This window comes from Miniopterus schreibersii, assembly GCF_964146895.1.
Source record: "Miniopterus schreibersii genome assembly, chromosome: 13".
Taxonomy (NCBI): Eukaryota; Metazoa; Chordata; class Mammalia; order Chiroptera; family Miniopteridae; genus Miniopterus; species Miniopterus schreibersii.
The window spans coordinates 39,462,349-39,487,007 of record NC_138113.1 but is presented as its reverse complement, the minus strand read 5'-3'; the positions used below and the strand labels follow the sequence as shown (position 1 = coordinate 39,487,007).

General features: G+C 46.5%; 1 protein-coding gene across 1 annotated transcript in view; it reads left to right on the top strand.

Moving 5' to 3' along the window:
- ADD2 (adducin 2) overlaps positions 1-24,659 on the top strand; it is an 85,037-nt gene that overhangs the window by 53,351 nt on the left and 7,027 nt on the right. Inside the window, exons 5-15 of the mRNA XM_081157017.1 lie at positions 5,971-6,122; positions 6,569-6,649; positions 8,331-8,480; positions 9,866-10,009; positions 12,183-12,281; positions 16,761-16,937; positions 18,434-18,691; positions 19,517-19,636; positions 20,501-20,590; positions 22,497-22,644; positions 24,193-24,318. Of these exons, the coding sequence (XP_081013143.1) occupies positions 5,971-6,122; positions 6,569-6,649; positions 8,331-8,480; positions 9,866-10,009; positions 12,183-12,281; positions 16,761-16,937; positions 18,434-18,691; positions 19,517-19,636; positions 20,501-20,590; positions 22,497-22,644; positions 24,193-24,318 (1,545 nt within the window). The remainder of the gene's footprint in view (positions 1-5,970; positions 6,123-6,568; positions 6,650-8,330; positions 8,481-9,865; positions 10,010-12,182; positions 12,282-16,760; positions 16,938-18,433; positions 18,692-19,516; positions 19,637-20,500; positions 20,591-22,496; positions 22,645-24,192; positions 24,319-24,659) is intronic.

Sequence of the window (24,659 nt, the reverse complement as noted above, 5' to 3'; positions counted from 1 at the left end):
CACTCAGGCTGCTCTTCCTCAATCCCCCGGAGCCACTCCCTTGGAGATGGGGTAGGGAGGGTAGGAGGAGGCCATTGAAGCCAGTGTCGCCAGGCCCCAAGGGAAAGGCCAACTTGACTCTATGGACCAGAACCAACAGCAGCCAGGGCTGCGCATGAACTCATCTTCCTGGGCTCTGAAACTCTGCCTATAACCTTTAAGAAACAAACATCAAAAAATACTTCACCTCAACAAGATGAATACAGGATTATGGTGGAAATTGGGAAAATATTCAAGGAAGGGAAATTGCTGTCCTGTGTCCTTATAATCAAGAAACTATTATCAGTATTTTGATAAATATCCTTTCAGCCTTTTTCTCTTAACATATATAGGTTATGCAAACAAAAATGGAATCACATTAACCATACACATTTAATAGCCTTAACATGTCTTGACTAATTTTCACATGGTAAATTATGGTTCTATAATATAATTTTAAGTAGATGTGTGCTATTCTATGGCATGGCTAAATATGCCATAATTTAATCAATTTCTTGGTTTTGGGACTTTTAGGTTGTTTCCAACTTTTTGCTATTATGAGCAACAATGCAATAAACAACCTTGTGGATAAATCTGATTACATCTATGACTATTTTCTTAAGATAAATCACTAGAAGTAGAATTGCTAGATTGAAGGATATGCATGTTTTATAGACTTTAATGCATAATGCCAGATTACCCTGGAGAAAGATGGGACCAATTTACATTCCCAGCAGCAGTGCACTAGAGTGCCCGTATACTCCATCCTGATCCATAGTATGGAGCATCGTTTGTTTCATCCTCATGATTGGCCAGGCAAGGAAATTACTTTATTTGTGTTTTAATGTGCAGTTACTATTGAGGTTGGATATATTTTCATATACGTATTGGACATGATTTTCTTTTTGTAGTAAATTGCCTGTCATGGCCTTTGCCAATTTTCCTACTCACGTATTCTTTTCTTAGAGATTTTTACATCTTTATAAAGTAAGGCTATTTCTCTATTATCTGTCGACTATATTACCGTTTTCTCCCAGTGTCTTGCTTGCCTTCTAATTTTGTTTACGATGTTTTTGTCTTGCTGAACATTTTAATTTCCACATAGGTGAATCCAGTGTTAGTTTTCTTTGTTTTCACTTTTGATTGCATGCTTAGGAACACCTTCCCGTGGTTTATCATCTTAATTATTCTTATGCGAGTTTTTTCCAACTATTTGTACAAGTTGATTCTTTAAAATGTCTTTAGAAGTATTTTGTCAAGTCTCCCCTTCACCTCAAAAAATTTCTCTTAGGATTTTGATTGAATTACATTAAATGGATAGATTAAATTGGTGGACAGTTTTTAAATTTACAATTTTATATTAGAATGTAAGCTCCACAGGAGAAAAGGTATTTGTATGTTTTGTTCTATGCTGTATCCTGGAACAGTGTCCTGGACTTAGAAAAGTGCCTGGAATATAGTAGGTGCTTAAAAAATATTTGCATGAATACATTTTAAGTCTTTTCATAAATGATATCTGTCTTCTGTTTACTTTATTTTTCTTTAATGTCCATGGGAAAAGTTTAGGAGTTATTTTCATATATGCCCTATTAATTTTTTGATAACTTTATCCTGAAATTTTTATGTAACTTTATTATTTTAAATGACTCTTTCTCCACTTAATTTTCTTTCTGATTTTTGCTGTAATCCAGGGAAATCATTGGATATGTCTGTTTAAACCAGCCCTTTATCAAACTCTTAAATTTTAATGTATTCTCATTCAATTTTGGGGGTTTTTTATATAGAAAAATCACATAAATTTGCAGATAATGGTAATTTTGCATCCTTTATTCTGACATCTGCTCTTTGGTTTATGTCCAGTTTTTTCATTGCATCTGTTAGAACTCTCAGAACAATGCTCAACAGTAGGTTAGAGAGTAACCATCCTGGTCGTGTTTCTGACTTTAATGGAAATTCTTTTATCATAAGAGCTTGAGATGGTTGTTCTTTATCATGTGCAGGAAACATCTTTTTATTCTGGTTCAATATGGGTTTTTCTCAGCAATGGATGTTGAATTTTATAAAATGCATTTGGGGCATTTATTGATTTTTCTTTCCTTGAACTATTGATGAGATGAATTATATTAATAGATTTCTGTATATTGAACTCTTTTCATTCCTGAAATAAATCATTCCTGGTCTTGATGCACTTTTAGAAAGACTCTTCTGGATTCAGTTAGCTAGACTTTCATCAGGGACATTTGCATACACATGAGATCGGTTGGCAGCTCACTTTTTGGGCAATCTTTATTTTCTTTGACCTAATGGAGTTTAAATAAGATAGGAAATCTCTGTCTTTTGAAGATTTATACTCACTGGGAAAGCCATCCAGATCTGGAATATTTTCGATAAACATTTTTTTCTCAGTTTCATCTATGATTTTTAAAAATCTATTCTGCTAGTTCTTGAGTAAATTTTGGTCATATGTTTTGTATAAGTCCATTTTGTGGAGCTTTTCAAAATTATGAGAGTGATTTAGAATATTATTTTTATCATTTAAGTTTCCCGCTGTGAATGAGTTGACCTCCCATTCTCATTCCTGGTGCTACGTTTTTCCACCTTCTCTTTATCAGCCAGTCCAGATGTTGGTTTAATCATAGATTGTTTCACATAAGCCAATTCTTGAGTTTCATATTGGTTCTACGAATTTTCTTCCCGATTTATTCCTTTTGTTTCATATTCATTAATTCTTTTCCATAACTTTTTTTGGTTTACTTTGTTGTTTATATTTTTTTCTAGAGACAAATAAAATGGATGATTTCTTTTCATATGTAATTTAATAATAAAGATATTTAAGGCTATGAGTTTTTTCTCTGAGTATAAGTTTGGTCTTATCCCATAAATTTTGATACATTGTATTTCCTTTATTGCTAATTTCTAGGTAGGAGATTGCTATTTTAATTTTATTTTTATTCTGAGAGCTCTCTGAGAGTGTATTTTCTCATTTTCAAATGGTTGAATTTACATTCTTTTAAAGATTTGTTGATAATGTCTAATTTTATTGCATTATGTTCAGAAAATGTGGCCTATTTAGTGTTGGGGATTTATCGAGATTTTCTTTGTGGCCTAATAATATAATTTAAAAATGATATATGGGTATAAACTCTATGTCTAGGGCATAGTATTTAATCTGTATCTTTATTTATTGTTTTTGATTTTGTTATAAATGAGAGTTGTGTTGTCTTCCATTGTATTTGAATTTTGTTCATTTCTATTTGTTTTTCTGACAACTTTTGCTTTGGATATCTTGGTGAAATGTTCTTGAAAGCATAAGTGTTCTTTGTAACTATAGCCTCACTTTGGATTAAACCTTTAATCCATGTAAAGTGACCTAAAAAATGGCCCTCTGTCCAAAAGAATATTGCTTTCCCTGACTTCTACTTTGATAATAATATTATGACTTCTGTTTAATTTTTGTTTATATTTGCCTGGCATACTTTTGATGATTCTTTTACTTTAACCAGTTTTATGTCACTTTATTTTAGTGTTTGTTTTTTGCAAACCTACTGTAACATTGTCTTCTGGCGTCTAGTGCTGTAGCAGAGAAATCTGAAACAACCTAATTTTTGTTCTTTGTAGGTAACCAGAATTTTTTTCTAGGTGTTTGTGGATTTCTCCCCTTATCCTTGTATTTCAGAAATATTGTCAGGAAACATAATTGTAGGCTTCTTTTTATGGACTCCTCCCTCACCCCTTCCTGGAATGCAGCAAATCTTTGTAATTTATAGACATAGGCTCTTTTTCAGTCTAGAAGTTTTTCTATTAGATCAATATTGATTATCTATATGCTGATCTCTGGCATTTGTCTCCCATATCTGTCATATCCTCTCCCTTCGTTTTCATGTCTCTGACCTTTCACTCTGCCATTTGAAGGAGAAGCAGGGCTGCCCAACATTCCCATTGTCTCGTCACCAGCACCAGTCAGGAGGACAGCGGGACGGCTGGAAATTTGATTAGTGCGCGCCCAGGGGTCTGAGTCAGGGAGTGGAGAGAGGTGAAGTCACAATGTCATGAGTTCAAGCCCGGAGAGATTGTTCTTTGCCCAGCTCCATTTGCCTTCGGAGAGATTGTTCTTTGCCCAGCTCCATTTGCCTTAGAATTTCTTTTCTTTCTTTCTTTCTTTTTCAATAGCATGCCCTTTAGTCTTAGCTTTCAGGGGGTTTGGTGGGTTTTCGTCTTTTGCTGTGTTTTCTTAAGTAATTTGAATAAATGGCACCGTTAGATCTGAGTCATAAACCTGGTGCTGAGCCATCCGAACTTTTGTGAGGCTTGTCAGGATAAGCATTCTCTTTATTAAGACCCTGAGAGCAGAGGATGGGGACTCCTGGGGAGCCCTCTGTTCCCTTCTCCCACCCTCAAGCCTGTGGGTGGGATAATCTTCACAGGGTTGGGGGGCTCTGACACGGGATGCGGAGGATGCGATGGGGTGTTTTAAGACCTATTCTGTCCTACTGGGCATCACTGGAACTCCACAGTTATTTGTAAGAGAAGGATTCAGAGAACTCTGGATCTGAAGACCCTCTCAGCAATAGCCCCCCCCCCCCCCGGCCTTGTCTGGGGCCTTCTGCTTCTGCTACGCCTCCCTTCTTGCTCCTGGGATGAAGCAAATAGGTCATTTCTTGTCAGGGTGATGCACACAGAGAAGGAAGGGATCCAAGATGCATACATTTGAATTAGAAATTGTTGACTTTGGAGTTTCGTTATTGCCCTTCTTCCCTGTCGAGACGGATCTTTGGACCACTTATGTCCCTATCAGCTATGTTTATTGTCACATGCCCTGGAGGTGTACCACCCTGGTAAGCACAGGCCCTTTGGGTGCATTTTCCTGACAGGGGTGCTCCAGGCTTGCTCTGCGTGCTTTATGTTGAGCCAACAGCACCCAGTCCACCCTCATCTTAACACACCATCTCATTATTTCAACTAGTGGCAAACCTGGTCCAGGACACACATCACACTGTGGAAGAGCGAGGTTTATGGAGATGGCGGAAGTTTCCAAAGAGCACTTTCATCCATTAAAGTTTTTAATGGGATGCTGGGAGTGGCAGCCTTGGGAGGCTCCCAGCCAGACATCATTTTAAGCCAGAACACTTCCCTATTGATTCTCCTATTAGTTCCCAGACACTGACAAATCAGAGTGCTGGGGTTCAGACGCCCTCTTCGGCCTTCTTGAGGCCTGTAGGCAGCAGTCATTATAGTCAGTGGTATAGGCTGGACCCCTATCCTAGACCCTTTGTGTGCCCTGAGGACAAGACTATCAAACCCTCTAGGTCCATTTCCAGATTCCTTTCACAGTCACAGAATTCCCAAAGAGAACCATAGAGAACGAAGAATCCCATCCGGAGGGAAGCAGATGAGGCCTGCTGAGGCCGGAAGCCAGCCACAGCCACACTCACCTGGAAGCTTATGACTTGTCAGAAAAAGTTGAGGAATTTACTTCCTGGCTGACTTTGATGTTCTAGTTGCTGTGTTTCCAAATCAGAGAAAAAGTTATATCACATGGTATAGTTAAAACAGCGTGATAATAGCAGGTCTAATGATTAGTGACTTCTTCATGAAAACTCACTGATGAAATATAGCCATGTATGCACTCAGAAATGTATCTTTGCTTTTATTTAATGTCCATCTTTGGGATTTATGGTAAGCTTGGCTTTCTGAGAACCCTTCTTCTTGCGTCCTTAAGCCTTGTCATGATTTTTTTACCAAAAGCAATGCCATTCTTACCCAAATAAGCAGAGGTCTTTTGGATTTTCTCACCTGGGTAGAGGTGAAAGAATGTTGAATTCCCTGCCCATTGAAGTCTCTCATGCAGTTGTAATACCAGTGAGAATTTGGAGAGTACTAGGGCAAGGAGGGGGGGCAGATGGGAGCCCCTGACCCTAAGAGCTGCCCCGTCCCCACTCTGTCCCCTCACAGGCTTCTCCATGATGACACCCATCAATGACCTCCACACAGCCGACTCCTTGAACCTGGCCAAGGGGGAACGGCTCATGCGGTGCAAGATCAGCAGTGTCTACCGACTTCTGGACCTCTATGGCTGGGCCCAGCTGAGCGACACCTATGTCACGGTGAGGAGAGTGTCTTGGGGTGGGGCATTGTGTGTGGCCCCCACAAAATCCAAAGGTAGAGCTCCTGACTGTAGGCATGGTCATGGCACCACTGGTGGCCTTTGGACAAAATGCTGAGCACTTCTAAGGTTTCTAAGCACTGTGGTCACCTGAAGTAACCTGGCCAATGGATAATTTCTCTGCATGAGAAGCTGGGAACTCCTGGGTCCTATTTCTAGAGCTACCTTTGACCTTCAAGAGGTTCTTCTTGTAGCTCCATTTCTTTAGTTCCAAATAAAGGCCAAGTTCTCTTCATCTCTCGTGGTTTTAGGTGAGGGGTGGGAGATAAAGGTTCTTGAGAGGAAGATTTGGGTGTAGCGGATTCAAGAGAAGAGAGGATTCAAGCAGAATGTCCTTGGAAATGACCCCCTCCCTTCTTGCCACCGAGAACCATGTCTTTCCTCTAGATGAGAGTCAGCAAGGAGCAGGACCACTTTCTCATCAGCCCTAAGGGAGTTTCTTGCAGTGAAGTCACAGCATCCAGCCTGGTGAGTACAGTTCGGCATCTCACTGCTCATTCCTATTGAAATAACAGCACCCCCTATTCTTCTATAGAGATAGATCACCTCCAAATTACTCACTGCTGTCCTGTCCCCTGTGAAGCGTACAGTCTGGTGGGACAAGAAGATGCACAGGCACCAAAACAAACTGAGTGCCCAGAGCATGATGCCACCATGAGACCAAATGAGAGGCGCAGGCAGCAAGCACAGCAGGAGGGAGAAGACATGTGCCTGGCCCTCTGAGCCTGGGGTTGTACCGCAAAGACTGGGAGTGGGAGGCCTTTCTGGATGAGTTAAGCTAGGTACCAGCTGCAGGGAGATTGCACCCTGGGGACCAGGGGACGTATTCAGCAAGAGGGTGTCAGGAGGGGACTCATTTCAGGATTTGGGTTTGTGTTGGGTGATTTGGGGAGTGTTCAGAGAAGGAGGTGTTGCCTTGTCGAGAACACTGTCAGGTGCAGGGGCAAGTCTATGAGGCAGGGGAGGGGCGGGGGCCCATGGTGAGAATGGAGGAGGCTGAAGCTGCCCTTGGTAAAGAAGCTCCAGGGTCTCCTGTTTGCCAGGAGGGAGGTGCCGGTCCTTTTTATGCTTACCCAGTGTTTGTTTTGTCTGTGCTTAGACATGATTAAGGATCGGTCTTTTGTCTTGCTGTGTCACAGTCAAAAGTGACCTTCTCTGATGATATTCTGTGAGATTGTTTATGGTAAGCGGAGGACACCACAGCCTAACTGTGTGCCAAGCCAGCCAGAGCTATCAGCAATTGTACGTGTGTGCATGCACACCCACACGCGCACACACCCACACACTCCAGCCTGGGATTTTTAGCCATGACGCCCGCTAGCCCCTTGGAGTCAGAAGCAGATTATAAAGCCAGTGACTACTTTCTACTTGTCCTTTAAGACCTAGCCTTTGGGTGACTGATAAATAGGTGTTTATTATACTATTCTCTTTACCTTTGTATATGATTTTTTTTTAATTCAAAAGAAAAAGTAAACCAAAAAAAGAAAAGCTGACGGTGCTGGAAGGAGACTTGACTTGGGGTGGTGAACACACAATGGAATATACAGATGATGTACCATAAAATTGTACACCTGAAACCTATATAATTTTATTAACCAGTGTCGCTCCATAAATTTAATAAAATTTTTTAAAAATTTCAGAAGAGAATGCAGAGCTGAGATATTACTCTCTTGGGAAGGCTTCTCTGCTTCCCCCATTTTCCCAGGATTAAAGCTTCCTCCCATCTGCTTTTAGAGAATTTACGGATGACTCTAGTCCGGCACCTTGCTACTCAAAGTGTGGTCTGTGGACCAGCAGCCTGAGTGTCAGTTGGGAGCTTGTCAAAGGCAGGCTCTCAGGCCCCATCCTTCGCCTGCTGAGTCAGAATCTCCATTCTGACAGGATCTCCAGGTGTTTCTGATGCACAGTAAAGTTTGACAAACTCTGCTGTAGCATTTTTCATGCTGAATCATTAGCCCCCGTGTTCCCTGCTGGCCTGGGCACTCACTGAGGGCAGGAGCTGGGTCTCTTTCTCCCCCAGCACTGAGCACAGCCATTGCTCAGGAGTGGTGGATGACTGAATACAGCGGGTAGCTGTGCTGGCCCACCTGCTGGGAGGGGAGTGAGTGCTGTCCCCTGGCCCTTAAGTCTCTCCTCTTCCCTGGCCCAGATCAAGGTGAACATCCTGGGAGAGGTGGTGGAGAAGGGCAGCAGCTGCTTCCCAGTGGACACCACGGGCTTCTGTCTGCACTCGGCCATCTACGCCGCCAGACCCGACGTGCGCTGCGTCATCCACCTGCACACGCCGGCCACGGCCGCGGTGAGTGTGGGCTCTTCAGCCAGCGTTTCACTCCCGGAGGCCAGCAACGAACCACGTTACCTGCTTCTCTGAGATGCCCCCTGAGGAAAGACAAGGCCCCCAAGCTAGAAACAATCTCCTCATTTCAACAGTTCTGGAAAGATTTTCTGGAACTCACACCGAAGTGAGGAGAAGGGGCACCCAATGTGGGGACCCGAATCCTCTCCATTTTTCTAACTACAGAGTCTTGGTTTGGGGAGAGAAGGTACAGGTGTATAATGTCAACCCCGCTGCATCCCTCACCCCGCCACATACACAGACTGGCAGCACCTACCCAGGTGACTGCACCTTTTCGGTCTCTCTACTCATGGCTGCCTGTTGGACCCAGGGCTGGCACCTGCACCCAGCCCCACCCCTTTCCCCAGCCCGGGTTCTGGTGAGGAGAGATCTTGATAGGAGATCGGATGTTGGGAACCTGGACTTGTTCACTTTTCATAGCCCAGGTTGGCTGAGATCTGGGGATGGGGGCAAGGAAAACTGGGAGAGAGTAGAATAAAGACTCCCCCCTCCCCAAGGAGCAGGCTGTTCCCTCAGGGTCTCTGGTAATTTCTCCCTGTGTGCCTAAGACACTGCAGCATCACCTGGAAAGACAGCAGACAACCAGTTCTGATTGTCTCCACCTTTACGCCATTGTGTCCACCCCCAGGCCACATACCTACAGGGGCAGAGCAGGCTCATCACTGGCCTGTGGTTTTCTCAGCAACGTGCATTCATTACGAGCACTGAGACCTTCCAGAATTTGGCCCAAGACTGGATGATGTCTTTGCACCAAGTGTGCAGAGCCTGGGCTTACTGCTGGGGCAAAATGAGTGAAAAAGGCCAAGAGGCTCTTCCAAACCTCTCCTTGCTTTTAACAAAAGGCAGAGCATGGGGCATGGGGATACACTAGTGTTTTAACTCTGTTCCCTGGCACCTTTACTGCCTCGTTGATAGTAAAATGCAGTTTCACGTGGGCCTCCCTGTTAGTGAGGAGCGTGGCTATTTCTGCACTGACCTCAAGGCTGAGGGTCTCCACCAACCAACCCCAGGGGACCTGGACCCCGCTTTACCCCAGCCTGGTGCCAACTCCACCAGCCCCTGCCTCTTAGGACAAGAGCACAGCAGGGGGCTGGCAGCTGTAAAAGTGCATTCTTTGCAGCAATTTAGAAAGTGATATATTGATGTGGCTGCTGTGAAAACTGAGATGGAAGGACGTTAGAGGAAGCAGCCAGAAAGCATGACCCCAGCCAGCTGGAGGAGAGTCAAAGGGTCCCCATCCCCATCCCCAGAGTAGAGCTTGACTGTGCCCCTCTGAGGAAAGGCACTGGGGGAGCTACAGGTACTAACCATTCGACCGTCTCACGAAGGTGTCAGCCATGAAGTGCGGCCTCCTGCCGGTCTCCCACAACGCCCTGCTGGTGGGGGACATGGCCTATTATGACTTCAATGGTGAAATGGAGCAGGAAGCAGATCGGATCAACCTGCAGAAGTGCCTTGGACCCACCTGCAAGGTTTGGCTCAGCTGTTCTGGGAAGATGTTTCGGGGTGGGATTGCCAAAAGTCCATGTTACAAGCGACATATGTTCACTGGACGATGTTTAGAAATTGTACATTAAAAAATGAAATAGAATTCCCTCTATTGCACTGCCCTGAGATTGTGGTACACACCCCAAATATATTCACATATATTTCCAAACTAGGATCATAGAATATATTCTCCTTTTTCCCTGAGCAATTTACAGTGAACACCTTTGTATAGTATTAAATATTTTCTACATCACTTTTTTGAATGATTAAATTATCTTTCATTGTATGAATGATTGTGTCACCATTTACCTGAACAATCCTCTATGATTGGACATTGGAAGGGCTTTCCCCCCAAAATTTTCTCTTGATGTAAACAATGCTGTGATGAAAATTCTTTCAGCTACATCTATGTATATGCTCGAGATGATTTCCTTAGGGTCAGTTTCTATGAATGCATATTTTAAAATCCTTATCTCGCATTGGCCAAGTTCTCTCCACCTCACAACATCTAGTACAGTGGTATCTCGGTTTTTGGACATCTCAGTTGATGAACATTTCGGTTTATGAACGCAATAAACCCAGAAGAAAATGCTTCGGTTTTTGAACACACCTCAGAAATCAAACATGCCACACAGCTTCCACTGAGGGCAAGGTCCTGAGGCCTAGCTGTCGGCTGTGGATCCCTTGGTTTTTGAACTCAAACGTTTCAGAACTCGAACAGTCTTCTGGAATGGATTACATTTGAAAACCAAGGTGCCACTGTATATAAGAATGCAGTTTCTCTGCGGTCTCCCCATAGTTGAGTGTTATCACTTTTTTCCCCCCTAACTTGATAGAGAAAAACAGAATCCCATTATTGTTTGGTCAAAGTCTAAAGATCTATTTTATAACAGTACATATTTGGGGGTGGTCAGCTAAGTATAGGAAGTTTAGGAGCCAAACCTGGGTTGATGGACTCCTGCTCCCATCCTCAAAAGGCACTCACTGTCATTTCCATCTGAGAGTCCCTGTCTTCCCGTCTCTGACATGGAGAAATCCCTGCCACTCTCTCCTGACAGTCTCTAAAGCCCCATGAACAGCGCCCAGGGAGGGATGAAATGTTCAATTCTGTGAACTGCTACAAGAGTTTGAAAGATGGGGCATTTGTTCTCTGCAAAATCTTGTGGGCCAGAGTCATCGTCTCTTTCCATTTCTCTGGCACTTGAGAGGAAAAACTTCCACTGTTTATTGCAAGAGAGGATGTGATGAGCAGGCCTCAGCCCAGGTCTGCAGGGACAGGTCCAATACATGGATCTATGTCCCAGCTCCCAGGTGGGCATCGGCTGGTTTCAGAGAGTTCTCGAGGATAAAACCAACCAAGAATTTTTCTCACCTGGACCTCGGGGAATCAAACTCTTGGGATAAATTTACTTCTGAGTTTTCCCTCCTTTTATCTGCCTGTCCCTGGCTGAGTCAGAAATATCACACCCACAGTGATAATACCTGGGTTCTAGTTCCCATTCTGCCCCCAAATAGATGGGAACCTTTCAATTTCTTTAGGCTTCTAGTTCCTCTACTGTAAAACCAGTGAGTTAGATTAGAAGGTCACCATGGCCTCTTTCATAGAACTGTAGGATCTTAGAGCTGCCAGGGTCTCATTGAGTTTATGGAGAAGAAAGCCAATGTCCAGTGAGGTCACTTGACCTGTCATCAGGGACTCAGGTTCCCCACCTGTTTCTGCAGAGTAACCTCTTAGAGAGTCAGGTTTTGACTTCCAGGTTGACTAACTTACAGGGCCAAGGAGTTGCTTTTGAGGTTGGATCTTCATATTGGACATCAAACAATGTCATTTACTTTAACACAAACACTAGTTTTTTAGACTTCTGCGCTCTCCAAGGCCTAAAAACTCAGGAATTGCCCAAAGAAATCCACCAAACTATTTAGTCTCAGTACTAAAATAAATCTTCTATTTCTTGGGGTGATTGTTTAGGGTTAAAATCACACATGATTTTACACATGGGGTACACCGGGGTGTTTGAGTAGGGATAAGAAACTAGGAGATGAGGGGCATGCTCCGGGACTGGATATGGAAATTGACCTGAATGAAATGAAAATCTCTCCTCCTTAACTAAAGTTTAGAAGGCTTAAAGTTTTAATTGGCCGTTTGCTCCTCTACAGATCCTGGTGCTAAGAAACCATGGCGTAGTTGCTCTAGGTGACACCGTGGAGGAGGCATTTTATAAGATCTTCCACCTGCAGGCTGCATGTGAGATACAGGTGAGCAAGTTCCTCTGGGGACTCTGAGGAGTGGCTCTGACAGTGGCCTGTAAGCAAAGGCCGCCCCCGTTAGCTGTGTTTCAGGGAGGTCTGTGAGCCCAGACATCTGAAAGCCTGGCCCGTCTCTGCCTCAGGGCCTCCTTATTCATCTAACGTTTCACACTTACAAGCAATTTTGTAGCTTTAAAAGAATGTATCGCCATCGTCTAACAACCAACACCCACTCTTGGGGGTCAGTGCCCAGAATAGGGAACTGTCTGGGCTCATCATGTGGACAGGAGGAGGAACCATAATAGGACAGATAAAAGTTCTTACCATGCTCACATATTACCTGGGATATACCTGTTACATCTGGCTATGCCCAATAGACACCACACATACAGGTTCCCTCCCGTCCCCTCCCTTCCCCTCCCCTTCCCTCCCCTTCCCTCCCTTCCTCTCCCCTTCCTTTCCCTCCCCTCCCCTCCCCTTCCCTTCCCCTGAGGGCACTAGTTTGCAAAGACCATGAATATGATCAAGTCCAGAAAGAAAAGTGGAGCGCAGGTCAAGGCAGAGTGTTGACATGAGGAGCTAAACACCAGGGAACCCCCAAGGCCAGGAAGGCAGCCAATCTTGAAGTTCTCCTAACCAGTGAGAAATTGGGTGGAAGCAGGGGGCAGTGTCAGTGGTCATGGGACCCCTAAAGGAGTTGGTGAAGAAGCATTAGGAAAATAGACACAAATCCTACAGCTTTATCGGATCGGTGGTGTTGGATAAACTAGCACACGCTCCTTTCAGTGTGGCAAGATGTGAGAGGTGTGTAGGGGGCCTTGCACAGCTGACTGGGCTTCATCCAACTCTGGGCTGTGTGCCCTTGGGTCAGGGACTCGTCCTCTATGAGCCTCTGTTTCCTCAACTGCAGATGTGGGGCCTAGAAGACAGCCTTTCAGACAAAGGAGAGGTTTTGCTGATGGCATATTGGGTACTCAGTTGACAGAAGGGGAGTTTTGTTGCTCCAGGATGAGTCAGCTCTCTTCAGGGCCCTTTTAGTGTCCCATCTGCCCTCACCTGGCTGGTCTGGGTACAGCAGCACCCCAGGGAGAAGGCCTGCCTTTCTCTTGGGAGTTACTGGAAGAAGATTATTCCAGAAGCATCCCTAATGAAGGCTCCACAAGTGGTTCCTTTCTCAGTGATTTTTAAAGGAATATGTTGAGAGGATAGTTGTTAAGACAGTGATAAAGAGGTGTTAGAGGAGGTAGTATGAGACTATCCCCCTATCCCTACCCCCCAAAAAACACACCCAGCAATGGTCAGAACAGGAGAAGGTAGAATAGGACCAAAGCAGTGCCCTGCTGATGTGGTGGCCTTCTTGCCCCCTAACCGGTGATGCTGGCCCTGAGCTCTGACCTCTGACTGATGCAGGAACCTAGCAGATATGCCCACTTTCCCTACCCCACATCCGAGCTCTTTAAGAGTTCCCCACCTTCCTTCTGAAAAAGAAGCTCTCATGAGGAATAGTTCTTATCTCTTTGCAAAGACAGCCCTGCCCTAAGAATGGATGGAGAGGAATGCCATGGACTTCCCCATGGTGAAGGGTGTCTGTCCTAGGCTCCAGACCCTCAGAAATGGGCACCGTGCAATTTAACCAAAGGCAGGATGGCCACCTAGCAAACGTGGAGATGAAAGGGCCAAGCTGACAGTCCACCAGCTGCTTCTCTTGGCTCTTCCAGCTGCCACTTTCTTTTCAGTTAAGACTGGTTTGATGTGACCTTGGTAAAGTGCATCAGGCGATGAAGGCAGATAACCCCCAGAAAAGCTCTAGTGGCTCCTTTTAGCTGGGGGAGCAGGGAGGCTTCTACAGGGAGAAATAAAGCTGGAAGGTATGGAAGGAAGCCCGGCAAGGTTAGACCAGAGATTTAAGGCATGGAAGATCCCAGGTACTGGCAGTTTGCAAGTGCTCTTGAGATCCCAGCATCTGGCCAGGTCATTTCTGGTTGAAGGGCCAGCACTGAAATTCTCTTTCCATTGTGGGTTTAGTTTTCTCCCTCAGTGACTTTGACAGATAAGCAAACATGATTGTGGTCATTTTAGTGGTTCAAGGCTAAGAGCCTATTTTGTCCTCTTGGGACAGTGTTCTCTTTGCTCCCCATCAACTTAGGGTTCCAGGAAACTGGGTCATCCCCAGCTGAGAGAGCAGCTCCCTGCTCTGCTTACAGGCAGATGGGAAGAAGCTCAGGCAGTTCTCCATCTGCTACCCATCACCATGGAAACCAGTGGAGGGAGAGGGAGGTGGGAGGAGGCAGCACTTGCAAGGATGTGGGCGGCTGCCTTTTCCTCCATGAACGACAAGTACCCAGGGGATATTGTTTCTCAATCCTCCATGGTAAAGCCTCATAATTTATTTGTGATAAACACTTATGTGGCATTCTATATGCACCAGGTGCTTTTCTAAGTGCCTTACAAATACTACCTTCAATCATCATCATGAGGTAGGTAGTACTATTTTCATTTTACAGATGAGCAAACAGGCACAGAGAGGGTAAATCACTGCCCAGCGTTACACAGTAAGTAAGTGGCAGAGCCAGGATTCAAACGCAGGCAGCCTGGTGCCTGAAGCTGTACCCTTAAACACTGTACTGCATTGCGCTGCCTCTCAGGGCAGTAAGAGTTGGTGAGAAGGGTCAGCTGACAGGACCTCTTTTCAGAGCGCTGGCGTCTCAAGTCAGGGTTTCGGGTCCCAGGCTGAAGTCCTGCCTAGGCAAGATGGGGTCCAAGAGGAACTAGGTAAACTGGCCAGCCGGTGGAATTCACTACCTCTGAGGGTGCCCGAGCCTCAGTGCTGGGCGAGAGGGACTTCAGAATTAGCAAACGTGGCAGCAGAGTGCAGAACTGGGACCAGTAGATTTCAACCCGCTATAACCTATGTCAACTCACTGTGACCCTCTAAAACTTGGGCAGAGTACAATAGGTGTCTCCCCAAGCATGCAGCTGATTACCTCCTAGGGAAATCAGACAAGGACTCTAACTGGTGGTGGGAGAATGGAATAAATGACCTCTAGGGTCTCTATCTTTACCAGGGTTAAAAACAGAGCCTTCCATTGGACACATGTCTTGCATAAAAAGGGTGTGGGAAATTAGAGCTCTAGCTTCCTTCTCTTCACAGGGTGATGAGGTCTCCTTGGGAACCTCTGGCCTCCAGGAAGTCTCATAGGGGCCACTTGTTACACTGGTGAATTTAACACAGTCTAGGGTGTGTCCTGGATCCTCATGGGATCATAGATCTGTGTTCATCAGCAAGCTGAAGTATATCCTTTCATTTTCAACAAAACAAACAAACAAAAACAACTGTCACAAAAACTGAAACTCTGAAGGCTTATACAGTAGGAGCAGGCTTACAGGGAATATCAAATATTAATTAGAATGCTAGTATATTGATACAAGCATAAAAATCCTGGCTCAGCTACTTTCTGTAGCTGAACTTGCCCAGGAAGCCAAATCACAACCAATTATATCTGAATGGCAGATATGAGGAGTAAACAGAATGTACTATTATATGGCCATGGAGTTAGAAAATAAGGGACTTCGTTAGATCTATGAATGTTTTTTAGAATCATTTTTAAATTGCCTGCTGTATACACACACCTCTTGCCCTGATACTCATAAGTTCTTTGCCTGCGACCACCTGTGTCGAGGGGTGCCCCTGGACAGTGGGACAAACACTCTAAGTCCGTTGGTGAAAGCTGCCTCCCCTTACACAGTGCCCGGCTGTGCACGGTCAGCACTCCCCCCGTCTCCTCCGGGTTTCCTTGACTGGCTGATCCCATCATGGAAGACGCCCTCTTCCTGCGACCTGTTAATTCAGCCATCAGGCTGCACTCATATTTCATGGCCTAGAAGCCAGTCTGTTTCTCTCAAGTGACTTTTTTAAAAGTGGGAGATATTTCAAACACACAGAAAAATGCAGAGAATAATATAATAGCATATACCTGCTACCCACCACTCAGATTTAACAAACATTAACAGCCTTTTTGCTTCAGATCTTTTCCTCTTAAGGAAATACAATATTACAGACAAGACTTTAAGTCCCCTTTAGAGCCTTTTTTAATCCCATGCTCCCACCGCCCCCAGAATGATCACAATTTGAAGTTGGTCTGTAACCCAGGTCACTTTCAGTTCTCTATATTGTTTTAGTCTTAGGTTTAACACTTGCTATGTCCTTTATAGTCTCTAAGAAGTAACATTGAGAAAGGAGCTGCTGGTAGCTCTTTCCCTGGAATGGGTTCATGCCCAACAAATTTGGGGTGGCTTTTCCTCTGGGAGGAAAAAGCCAAATACAGCTCGGTTTTCCAGCCCATTTCTGTTTCTAATCTTCCCTTATCCCCACTCTCTGTTACACTCATGAGCTTAGGTAAATGCATGCGCGCGCGCGCGCGTGTGTGTGTGTGTGTGTACACACGCACCGGCGCACACACGAGTTGAGGGCTCTGCTCTGTGCCTCAGGTGTCCGCTCTGTCCAGCGCCGGGGGAGTGGAGAACCTCATCCTCCTGGAGCAGGAGAAACACCGACCCCATGAGGTGGGCTCCGTGCAGTGGGCAGGCAGCACCTTCGGGCCCATGCAGAAGAGCCGGCTGGGGGAGCACGAGTTTGAGGCCCTCATGAGGATGCTGGACAACCTGGTGAGTCTCCTGCATTGTCCAGTCTGTTGAGGCTTAGCCCCAGGGCCAGTCAGTAGGAGGCATTAGGTGGGCATCAGAACTGCCAACATCACGGTTACAATGTTGAAGCCTCATTGCTTGGCAACTTGACTTAGAATTTGTGGTCATTGTAATAGTAGTTGAGATGGCCTTCGCTACCCCCGTCTCAGGGCTGTGGAAGTCATCGTACCTGCAGAGTGCTCTTTGGAGAAGGGGTAAGAAGATATTGGTTGGTAAAAGAAGTAGTAATCCGACAAAAGTCAGAGCCACAGAGCCTCTCTTATTACGTAGTTAGTTCTTATGACTTTAACGCAGAAAACACATAATACCACAAATTTCCTTATTCCTGGTGAGCAGCATTATAACAATATCCTATTGTAATGATTGAATGAATCAGTCATTACAGGAGTTAACTGGGATGTGCCTAGGAGTGGGATTTAAAAGACACAAAAGAATTTTAAGACATTCTTCCTTCTTCTAGGGGCTAGCAATTTAGCTGATGACGTGACACCATCTAGGCTAGATTAATATTTTTGATGTTCTTGTGCTGGGGCAGACTTTGTCAAGCATGGCAGGAAAGTCTGAAATCATGATGACAAATACTGACAGATATGATTACATTAAAATTCAAAATTAGCATTTTTCTAAACCACTCCCCCCACCATAAACAAAGCTGAAAAACAAACTGTGGAGATAAATATTTGCAACATCTGTGACAGTCAACATAATGTAAAGAGATATTACAAATCAATGTGAAAAAGAAAAACAGCTCAGCAGAAAAATGAACCAAGAGCACCATTTACAAAGGAAGAGATTCAAGTGGCCATTAAATGTAATTTAAAACATCCAGTTTTACTAGTTATTCAAAAAAGAGCAAAGCAGAATTAGAGAAGATGGACAGAAGTAAGAATTGTTCCGTCAGATGCCAAGATTCCTGAGTGTTCGTTCTCACATGGTCTTGCTTAGGAGACAGGAATGTTCCTGAGTCAGATTTCAGGGTTCCAAGTCTTAGAGTTGAGGAAGGGAGGGCTGGCTGTTAGAATCAGCTGGGAAACTTAAAACCCCTATAGCCCAGACCGTACCATCACCCATTGAAATGAGCAGGTCTGAGGAGAGCTCAGCTATCAGCATTCTTAGAGCTCCCACGTGGTTCCCATGTGCAGCGGGGTTGGGAACCACTGCACCAGATGCATAGTTGGGGTTCTGTTTAGATAAGGAGCTCTCTGGAAGTTCACAAGGTTCCAGGGATTTTCTCAGCCCTGATCAGAGGGCTCATTGGGGTGGAGGAAGGGAGAGGTTGGGACACCAAGGAAGGAACAATTCCGAGACACACCAGGGAAGCAGCAAGGTCTAGGTTGTACTGTGGAGACAGGTTTAAACCCAGTGATTAGACAGAAGGGGGTGAAGTGCCTTGGGGGGCACGCAGGTGCATACAGACCATTTCTCCCACTAAGGGGTTCTCTTTCTGTCCTTTTTAGGGCTACAGAACAGGCTACACATACCGCTACCCCTTTGTGCAAGAGAAAACCAAACACAAAAGTGAGGTGGAAATTCCGGCCACAGTCACAGCCTTCGTGTTTGAGGAGGACGGCACCCCGGTGCCCGCCCTGCGGCAACACGCCCAGAAGCAGCAAAAAGAAAAGACCCGCTGGCTCAACACGCCCAACACCTACCTGCGGGTCAACGTGGCTGACGAGGTCCAGAGGAGCATGGGCAGCCCCCGGCCCAAGACCACAGTAAGGCGGCAGAGGGGGACCCCTGCTGGGGAGACCAGGCTGGGGGAGAGTGCCTGGTTACGTCTGTGGGTCACGCACCTTTCAAATCGGACAACAGAATAAGTCTCCCCTGGGCGCGGGTTAGGAACCCCCCTTAGGGCTTCCTCTCAGGCACCTGGGAGCAGCTGTCCATGCCCACGGAGTCTCTAACCACCTTGTGCCCTGCACCTCTGCACTGTGTTTGGCTCCGGAGGATGGCTGGACCAGGTCACCCCCAACAGCATGAAAGTGGGGAGCAATTGATTTTTGCTTCTTGCTCCCACACCCAGAGGGGAATTCTGGGAAGTTCAAGGACGGGTATCCAACATTTGAACTGCACGTCTGCTGCGAGCCCAGGAAATGGGTGGGACGTTCATTTCTATTATGTTCTCCTCCCCACCATGCGCACACCCTGACTCAGTTTGATTTTTCATCAACATTAAAGTAGCTCACAGCCAAATAGAAGAGCTCTTCATAAGAAAAAAAAAAAGTGAAGCCCTGCAAATTAACATGGAGGCATCTAATGCTCAGTGGCTGCCTGTCTGTCCACGCTGGTTACCAAGGTTCTGAACCCTACTCTTAAGTGTCCTTTATGGCTGTTGACCTGGGGCCTTCTTTGGCAGCAGGGTCATTTGTTGCCCTTCCTGCTCTGGGAGACAGACATCACAGAGGGGAGACAATGTGTACGTATAGGCCTGCTGGCCTTCCATGCAGGCCGGGGCGCCCAGGTCGCGTGGGGCGGACCACTGGGGAGGACCCGTGGGCCTAATTCTTTTGCCTCACCCGCCTGGCCTTGTGTGTGCGCAGTGGATGAAGGCTGACGAGGTGGAGAAATCCAGCAGTGGCATGCCAATACGGATCGAAAACCCAAACCAATTTGTGCCTCTCTATACCGACCCCCAAGAAGTGCTGGACATGCGGAACAAGGTAGGGTGGCTGCTAGTTGTCTCACCGTCTCTTCTCCCCCGAGAGTGGGGACAGGGTCAGGATGCGCCTGACTTACCATCACCTTTGATGCCTCTCCTGGGAAAGAAACTAGTTTTTGGCTCTGTCCCAGGCAGCATGCTGAGTGCTATATGTGGGTGGTCCTGCAGGACCCTCTTACAAGAGAGGTGCTTGCCATAGACATTAGATGTGTCTAAGAGACCTGCCCACAAATTGAGCTATTTATGCTATTATCCTTTTGACTGAGATTTCAAAATCCTTTATATGTGTTTCTCCGCCTTTGCTTTACAGTTCACTTACATTTCTAATGTCACTTTAAAATCTGAAGTTGTACCCGACCACCTCCAGTAGGCCAGATACACTCACTGAACTGTTTTTCAGTGTGTGGTCTGAGGCCCCTCTTCAGTGCTTATTAAAAATGTAGATTCCTGGGTCACCTCCCCTGCCAAGAGATTCAGACTCAGTAGGTGCGGGCTGGCCCCAGGTATCTGCATTTTAAACAAATCCCTTGGGGACTTCATAGGAATATTAAAATTTGAGAATCTCCTTCAAGGATAAGCTATGCGTCCCTTTACTCTTCACCTCCAACAGTTGCCTTCTCCGAGTCAATGAGACTCCGGTGTTTTACATAAACTGCTCATTCACTCTGAAACAGACACGGAGACGATGTCAGAGTGGATGGACTGCGTTAAAAATAGAGGATATGGGGCTCCTACACTGCTGGAGGACCTTTTTAGACCCAAGTCAGAGACCACACTGGACACCAGCATGCCCTGGGAATGCCCCTCCCAAACTCCACAGCCTGACACTGCACACTGAGCTTTCTCTCCCTCCCCTTCCACACAGATTCGAGAACAAAACCGACAAGATGTGAAGTCAGCGGGGCCCCAGTCCCAGCTCCTGGCGAGCGTCATCGCTGAGAAGAGCCGAAGCCCGGTACAGCAGAGGCAGCCCCTGTCTGGAGGGGAAACGAGCTTGCCTTCTGGGTCTTCAGTGCCTGGGGCTGGGCAGCAGGACCCCTGAGTCCTCATGCCCACCTCCCCTGTGATCTTGGGTGCTGGTGCTTTTGCTGCAAAACGGATGCTGTGAGGACCAGGGACAGTGTCTAATTGCCCCCTGTGGGCACCGGGTGGGCCAGCAGCTGCCCAGCCTGCCCATGGGAGTGATGCCTACTTCCATGCTTTCCCCATGGAGCTCCACTCTGCCCTCTATTAGCATCTTGCAAAGTGGGGATCACAGAAATGTGGCTGGCAGCTCCCAGCTGCTCCAGACCTGCTTGCCCTGAGCATTTCTGGCCTCTGTGTGGATATGGCACCGTGAGACTGTAGCTTTGAGATGATGCTCATGTGCTCTCAGAGGGAAGGCATGTATATAAGGACTGAAGCTCCTACCGATAGGAGGGGGCAGGTAGTTGCCCACACCAACTCACATAGAGTTAGAAAGTATAAAGTCATTATTTCCTTGTTTGAGATAGAACAGTGTTTGTCTAGTGCTTAGCAAAAGGGGTGAAGGTCAGGATTCTGGTTCATGTTGGAAATAATTGCTGCTCATTGCAAACTAGCAGTGGGCATGGCATCTTCCTTAGCAGGAAGAAAGGGGGAAATACAGGAACCATTCCCCTCTGCTGAGCAAACAGGCCATGCAATGATTTCCAGTCAGGCTGCAGCCCACGTGGTGGGTGTCCATTGGCAGGAGAAGTGTGACGGTCATGTCATCACACCCACCTTTATCCCACCTCAGCTGAGCCAGGATGAGGAGCACCAGTGTGCCACAGGGTCGAGGACAGAAATACCACATGAGACTGGGGGGAGGTGAGAGTCTAAGGCAATGGGCAAAATTGTTTTAAAACTCTGCCATTTATACCAGATGCTCTCCTTGGAGCCCCTCTTCTGGAATCCTGGTCTTGGATTCTCTTTTGAACTCCATGATTTCGTAAGATAGAGCCAGTGCTGCTCCCTTTTGGAAGGAGCCCGTGGGAAAGATGGCCTGGACCTGAGTGTTGTGGGCCAGCTGCTCAGGGCTCCCCTCCCCTGGGCTTTACTTTCTTTGGCTCCTCCTCAGCTTCAGAGCACTGCATTCACAAAGGCCAAGGTGAGAATGCTGGATCAGGAAACAGGACTGTGGAGCCTGAACTTTAGTCCGTCTTGAGCTAGAGAGGTCAAAGGGTTCCTGAAGCTTACACAAGCTTACCCAGGCAAGGGGCTCCACAGAGGTGGTGAAACAGTGACTTTTTCCCATGTCTCCATGGGGACCTGCAGTACAGGCGGTTGAAGATCCGAGATTCAGGACCTTGGCCCCCTTGTAATTTATGATTGTGTGCAAAATAGAACTAACGCTCTGGACTGAGAATGCTGAAGCCACTGTGTGTTTTACTGCTGTGTGCTGTAGCTTGTGCTGCTTTGCAGGGTGGGGTGGGGCATGGTGGGGAACAGCTGGCATGAAGCTGGTTGAGCCAAGCTTTGTTTGCTTGATTTTGGCTGACTGACTTTGGGCCGCTGACTGTATTTGCATAGGGATGGCTTGCAAGCGTCCACAGGAACGATTGCAATAAAGGTGTGTCTTCCTTCTGCTTGGGAGCATCCTTTGATTTTATTTCTGGGGCAGAGGGTGGATCCCCTACATTCATCTAGGCAATTGCAAAGAATCTGGGTCTGGGGGTGAGGTAGCCATAGGGAGGCATGAACAAGCCCTACCCTGAGGCCCTGTGCTGTTTCCAAGGAGCTGCATGCCACGCTGTCCCTAGCAAGACCACTGGCAGCCACATGAGTCTGAAAGGAAGCTCGGGCCTGGGCCCCAACCCCGGCGTTCAGAGAGCAACACACACTCTGTGGTTAACTTTCAGTCTACAGACAGCCAGCTGATGGCCAAGGGCGATGCGGACACCAAAGATGAGTCAGAGGAGACGGTGCCCAACCCCTTCAGCCAACTCACTGACCAGGAGCTGGAGGAATACAAGAAAGAGGTGGAGAGGAAGAAACTAGAACTGGAAGGTAAAGAACCCAGTGCTTCAAGATCTTCTAGGGTGGAGGGGAGAGCTTGGGGAAGCCAGAGAGGGAGCAGAGCAGCCAGCAGCCCTGGAACCCAGGCCACCCCCGCACCGCCTCCCTCACAGGGCCCTGGGGCTCAATCTAGCCTCTGCTTTCATTTTTTAAAAAAATATGATTTTATTCATTTTAGAGAGGGATGGAAGGAGAGAGAGAGAGAGAAAGAGAAAGAAAAAAAACACATCATTGTGAGAGAGGAGCATCAATAGGCTGCCTGCCGTAGGCACTCCAACCGGGACCTGGGAATTGAACCAGCGGCCTTTCGGTGCACAGGGCAGTGCTCAACCAACTGAGCCACACCAGCCATGGCTCTACTTCATTTTTAATCCTCACTTGCCTCTCTCTCTTTCTTCCCATCATAGCCTCAATTTGACCTGCCTGCCCAATCACCAAATAATATCCTTATTAGCATAATACTGTTAATCACAATAACGACTGTCACTGTTCAGTGTCTAACAGTTACACGGTGTTTTGAGGAACTCATCAGACTCTGTCAGCTGGGTAGAAAGAGTTCATCCTTGTAGAATACTTAGAATAGTGCCTGTGAATACGGTGTAGGTCAGTAACCACCAGATAAATGTTAGCTACAATAGATAATCATAATAGTGATAATTATTATCTTTCAAATCTGGTATAAACTTTTTAGGCAATCAAAACTCTCCACTAGCTGACTTCTTTGTCTTTTTCTCACTCCTTTATTTCAGAATCTTCCGTTAAGCCCATCTCTCTCTGTTGACTCCCAGATGGATATTCATACTCATGATAGTTCGTATGCCCTTGTTCATGCCCCTGTCCCTTCCTGGCATGGCTTCCTTTCCAGGCCAGCCTGATCCAAAATTATCTACATTTCAGGCTCCATCTCAGATGCCCCTCCTTCTAAGAAGCCCGCTCTGTCTCTCCCAACCCCCTACATTGAGCTGTCCCTTTTCTTTGCTTCTGGAGCACTTGGGGGCTGAGACCCAGAACTCAACTCTTGGTTTTGTCTACCAGGCTAGGCTTTCATTCCCTCAGGGCAGGGTCTTCCTCCACCATCCCCTTCCCCACCCAGAGTCAGACATCTTCCTAGGCGCCTAGCAGACACTGGGATAACCTCGCTGGCTTGCTCAGAGTTCTAATGTGCCAACTGAAAAAGTAGGTAGAAGAATATGGTGCTTTTTATATCTAGGCATTGTTTGCACTGAACATGTAAATTAGATAAATAAAAATGAGCTACATGCTACCCAGTCGTAGTGGGAACTCTCCTGCAGGTTTGATGTCTTCTCCAGGGGCAACATATTTCATAGACGGATGTGCTTTGGAGGAAACAGAACAGGACTGACCCCTCCAGTTGGCCTCCCCCAGGATGTAGTGGAAATAACAAGAAGTTAAGAGAGCAGCTAACTCCAGCCAGGAGAGTGAGGGCCAACTAGAAGAAAGCAATTTTTTTAATGCTCTCTCTCTGTCCATCTCTCCTCTGCTTGACCCCTATCCTGAGGTGGTTTTCTGTATTTTCAGGAGAGAAAGAAACCACTGCAGAGGAGCCCGGCTCACCTGTAAAGTCAGCACCTGCTTCTCCAGCACAGAGTCCAGTGAAGTTGGAGACAAAGAGCCCTGTGGTCTCTCCCTCCAAGTCTTCAGGCGGTGAGTCGAGCTGAGCAGCCAGGAGGGAGGGAGGTGCATCCACAGGCGGAGAGAGGGGTCTGTATGGAAGGTGGGGCAGGTATGGACACTACAGGTACCTGCCTTTCAACAGGTGTTGCCCCCCACAACCGAAAAGCTTCCCCTCTGCCATTTCCAGGGAATCTGAAATAGGGGTTACTAACTTGAGCATGTTCCATTCACACGCTGTGACCATGCACCTCACGGTTTAAGCAATGATAAATAAATTCGTGACTGACTTACAGCCTTCTCACCTCGAACTCAGACTGGATTGACTGATGGGCCTTTCTAGATGCACCAGCCCTGGGCTCAGACCTTAATGT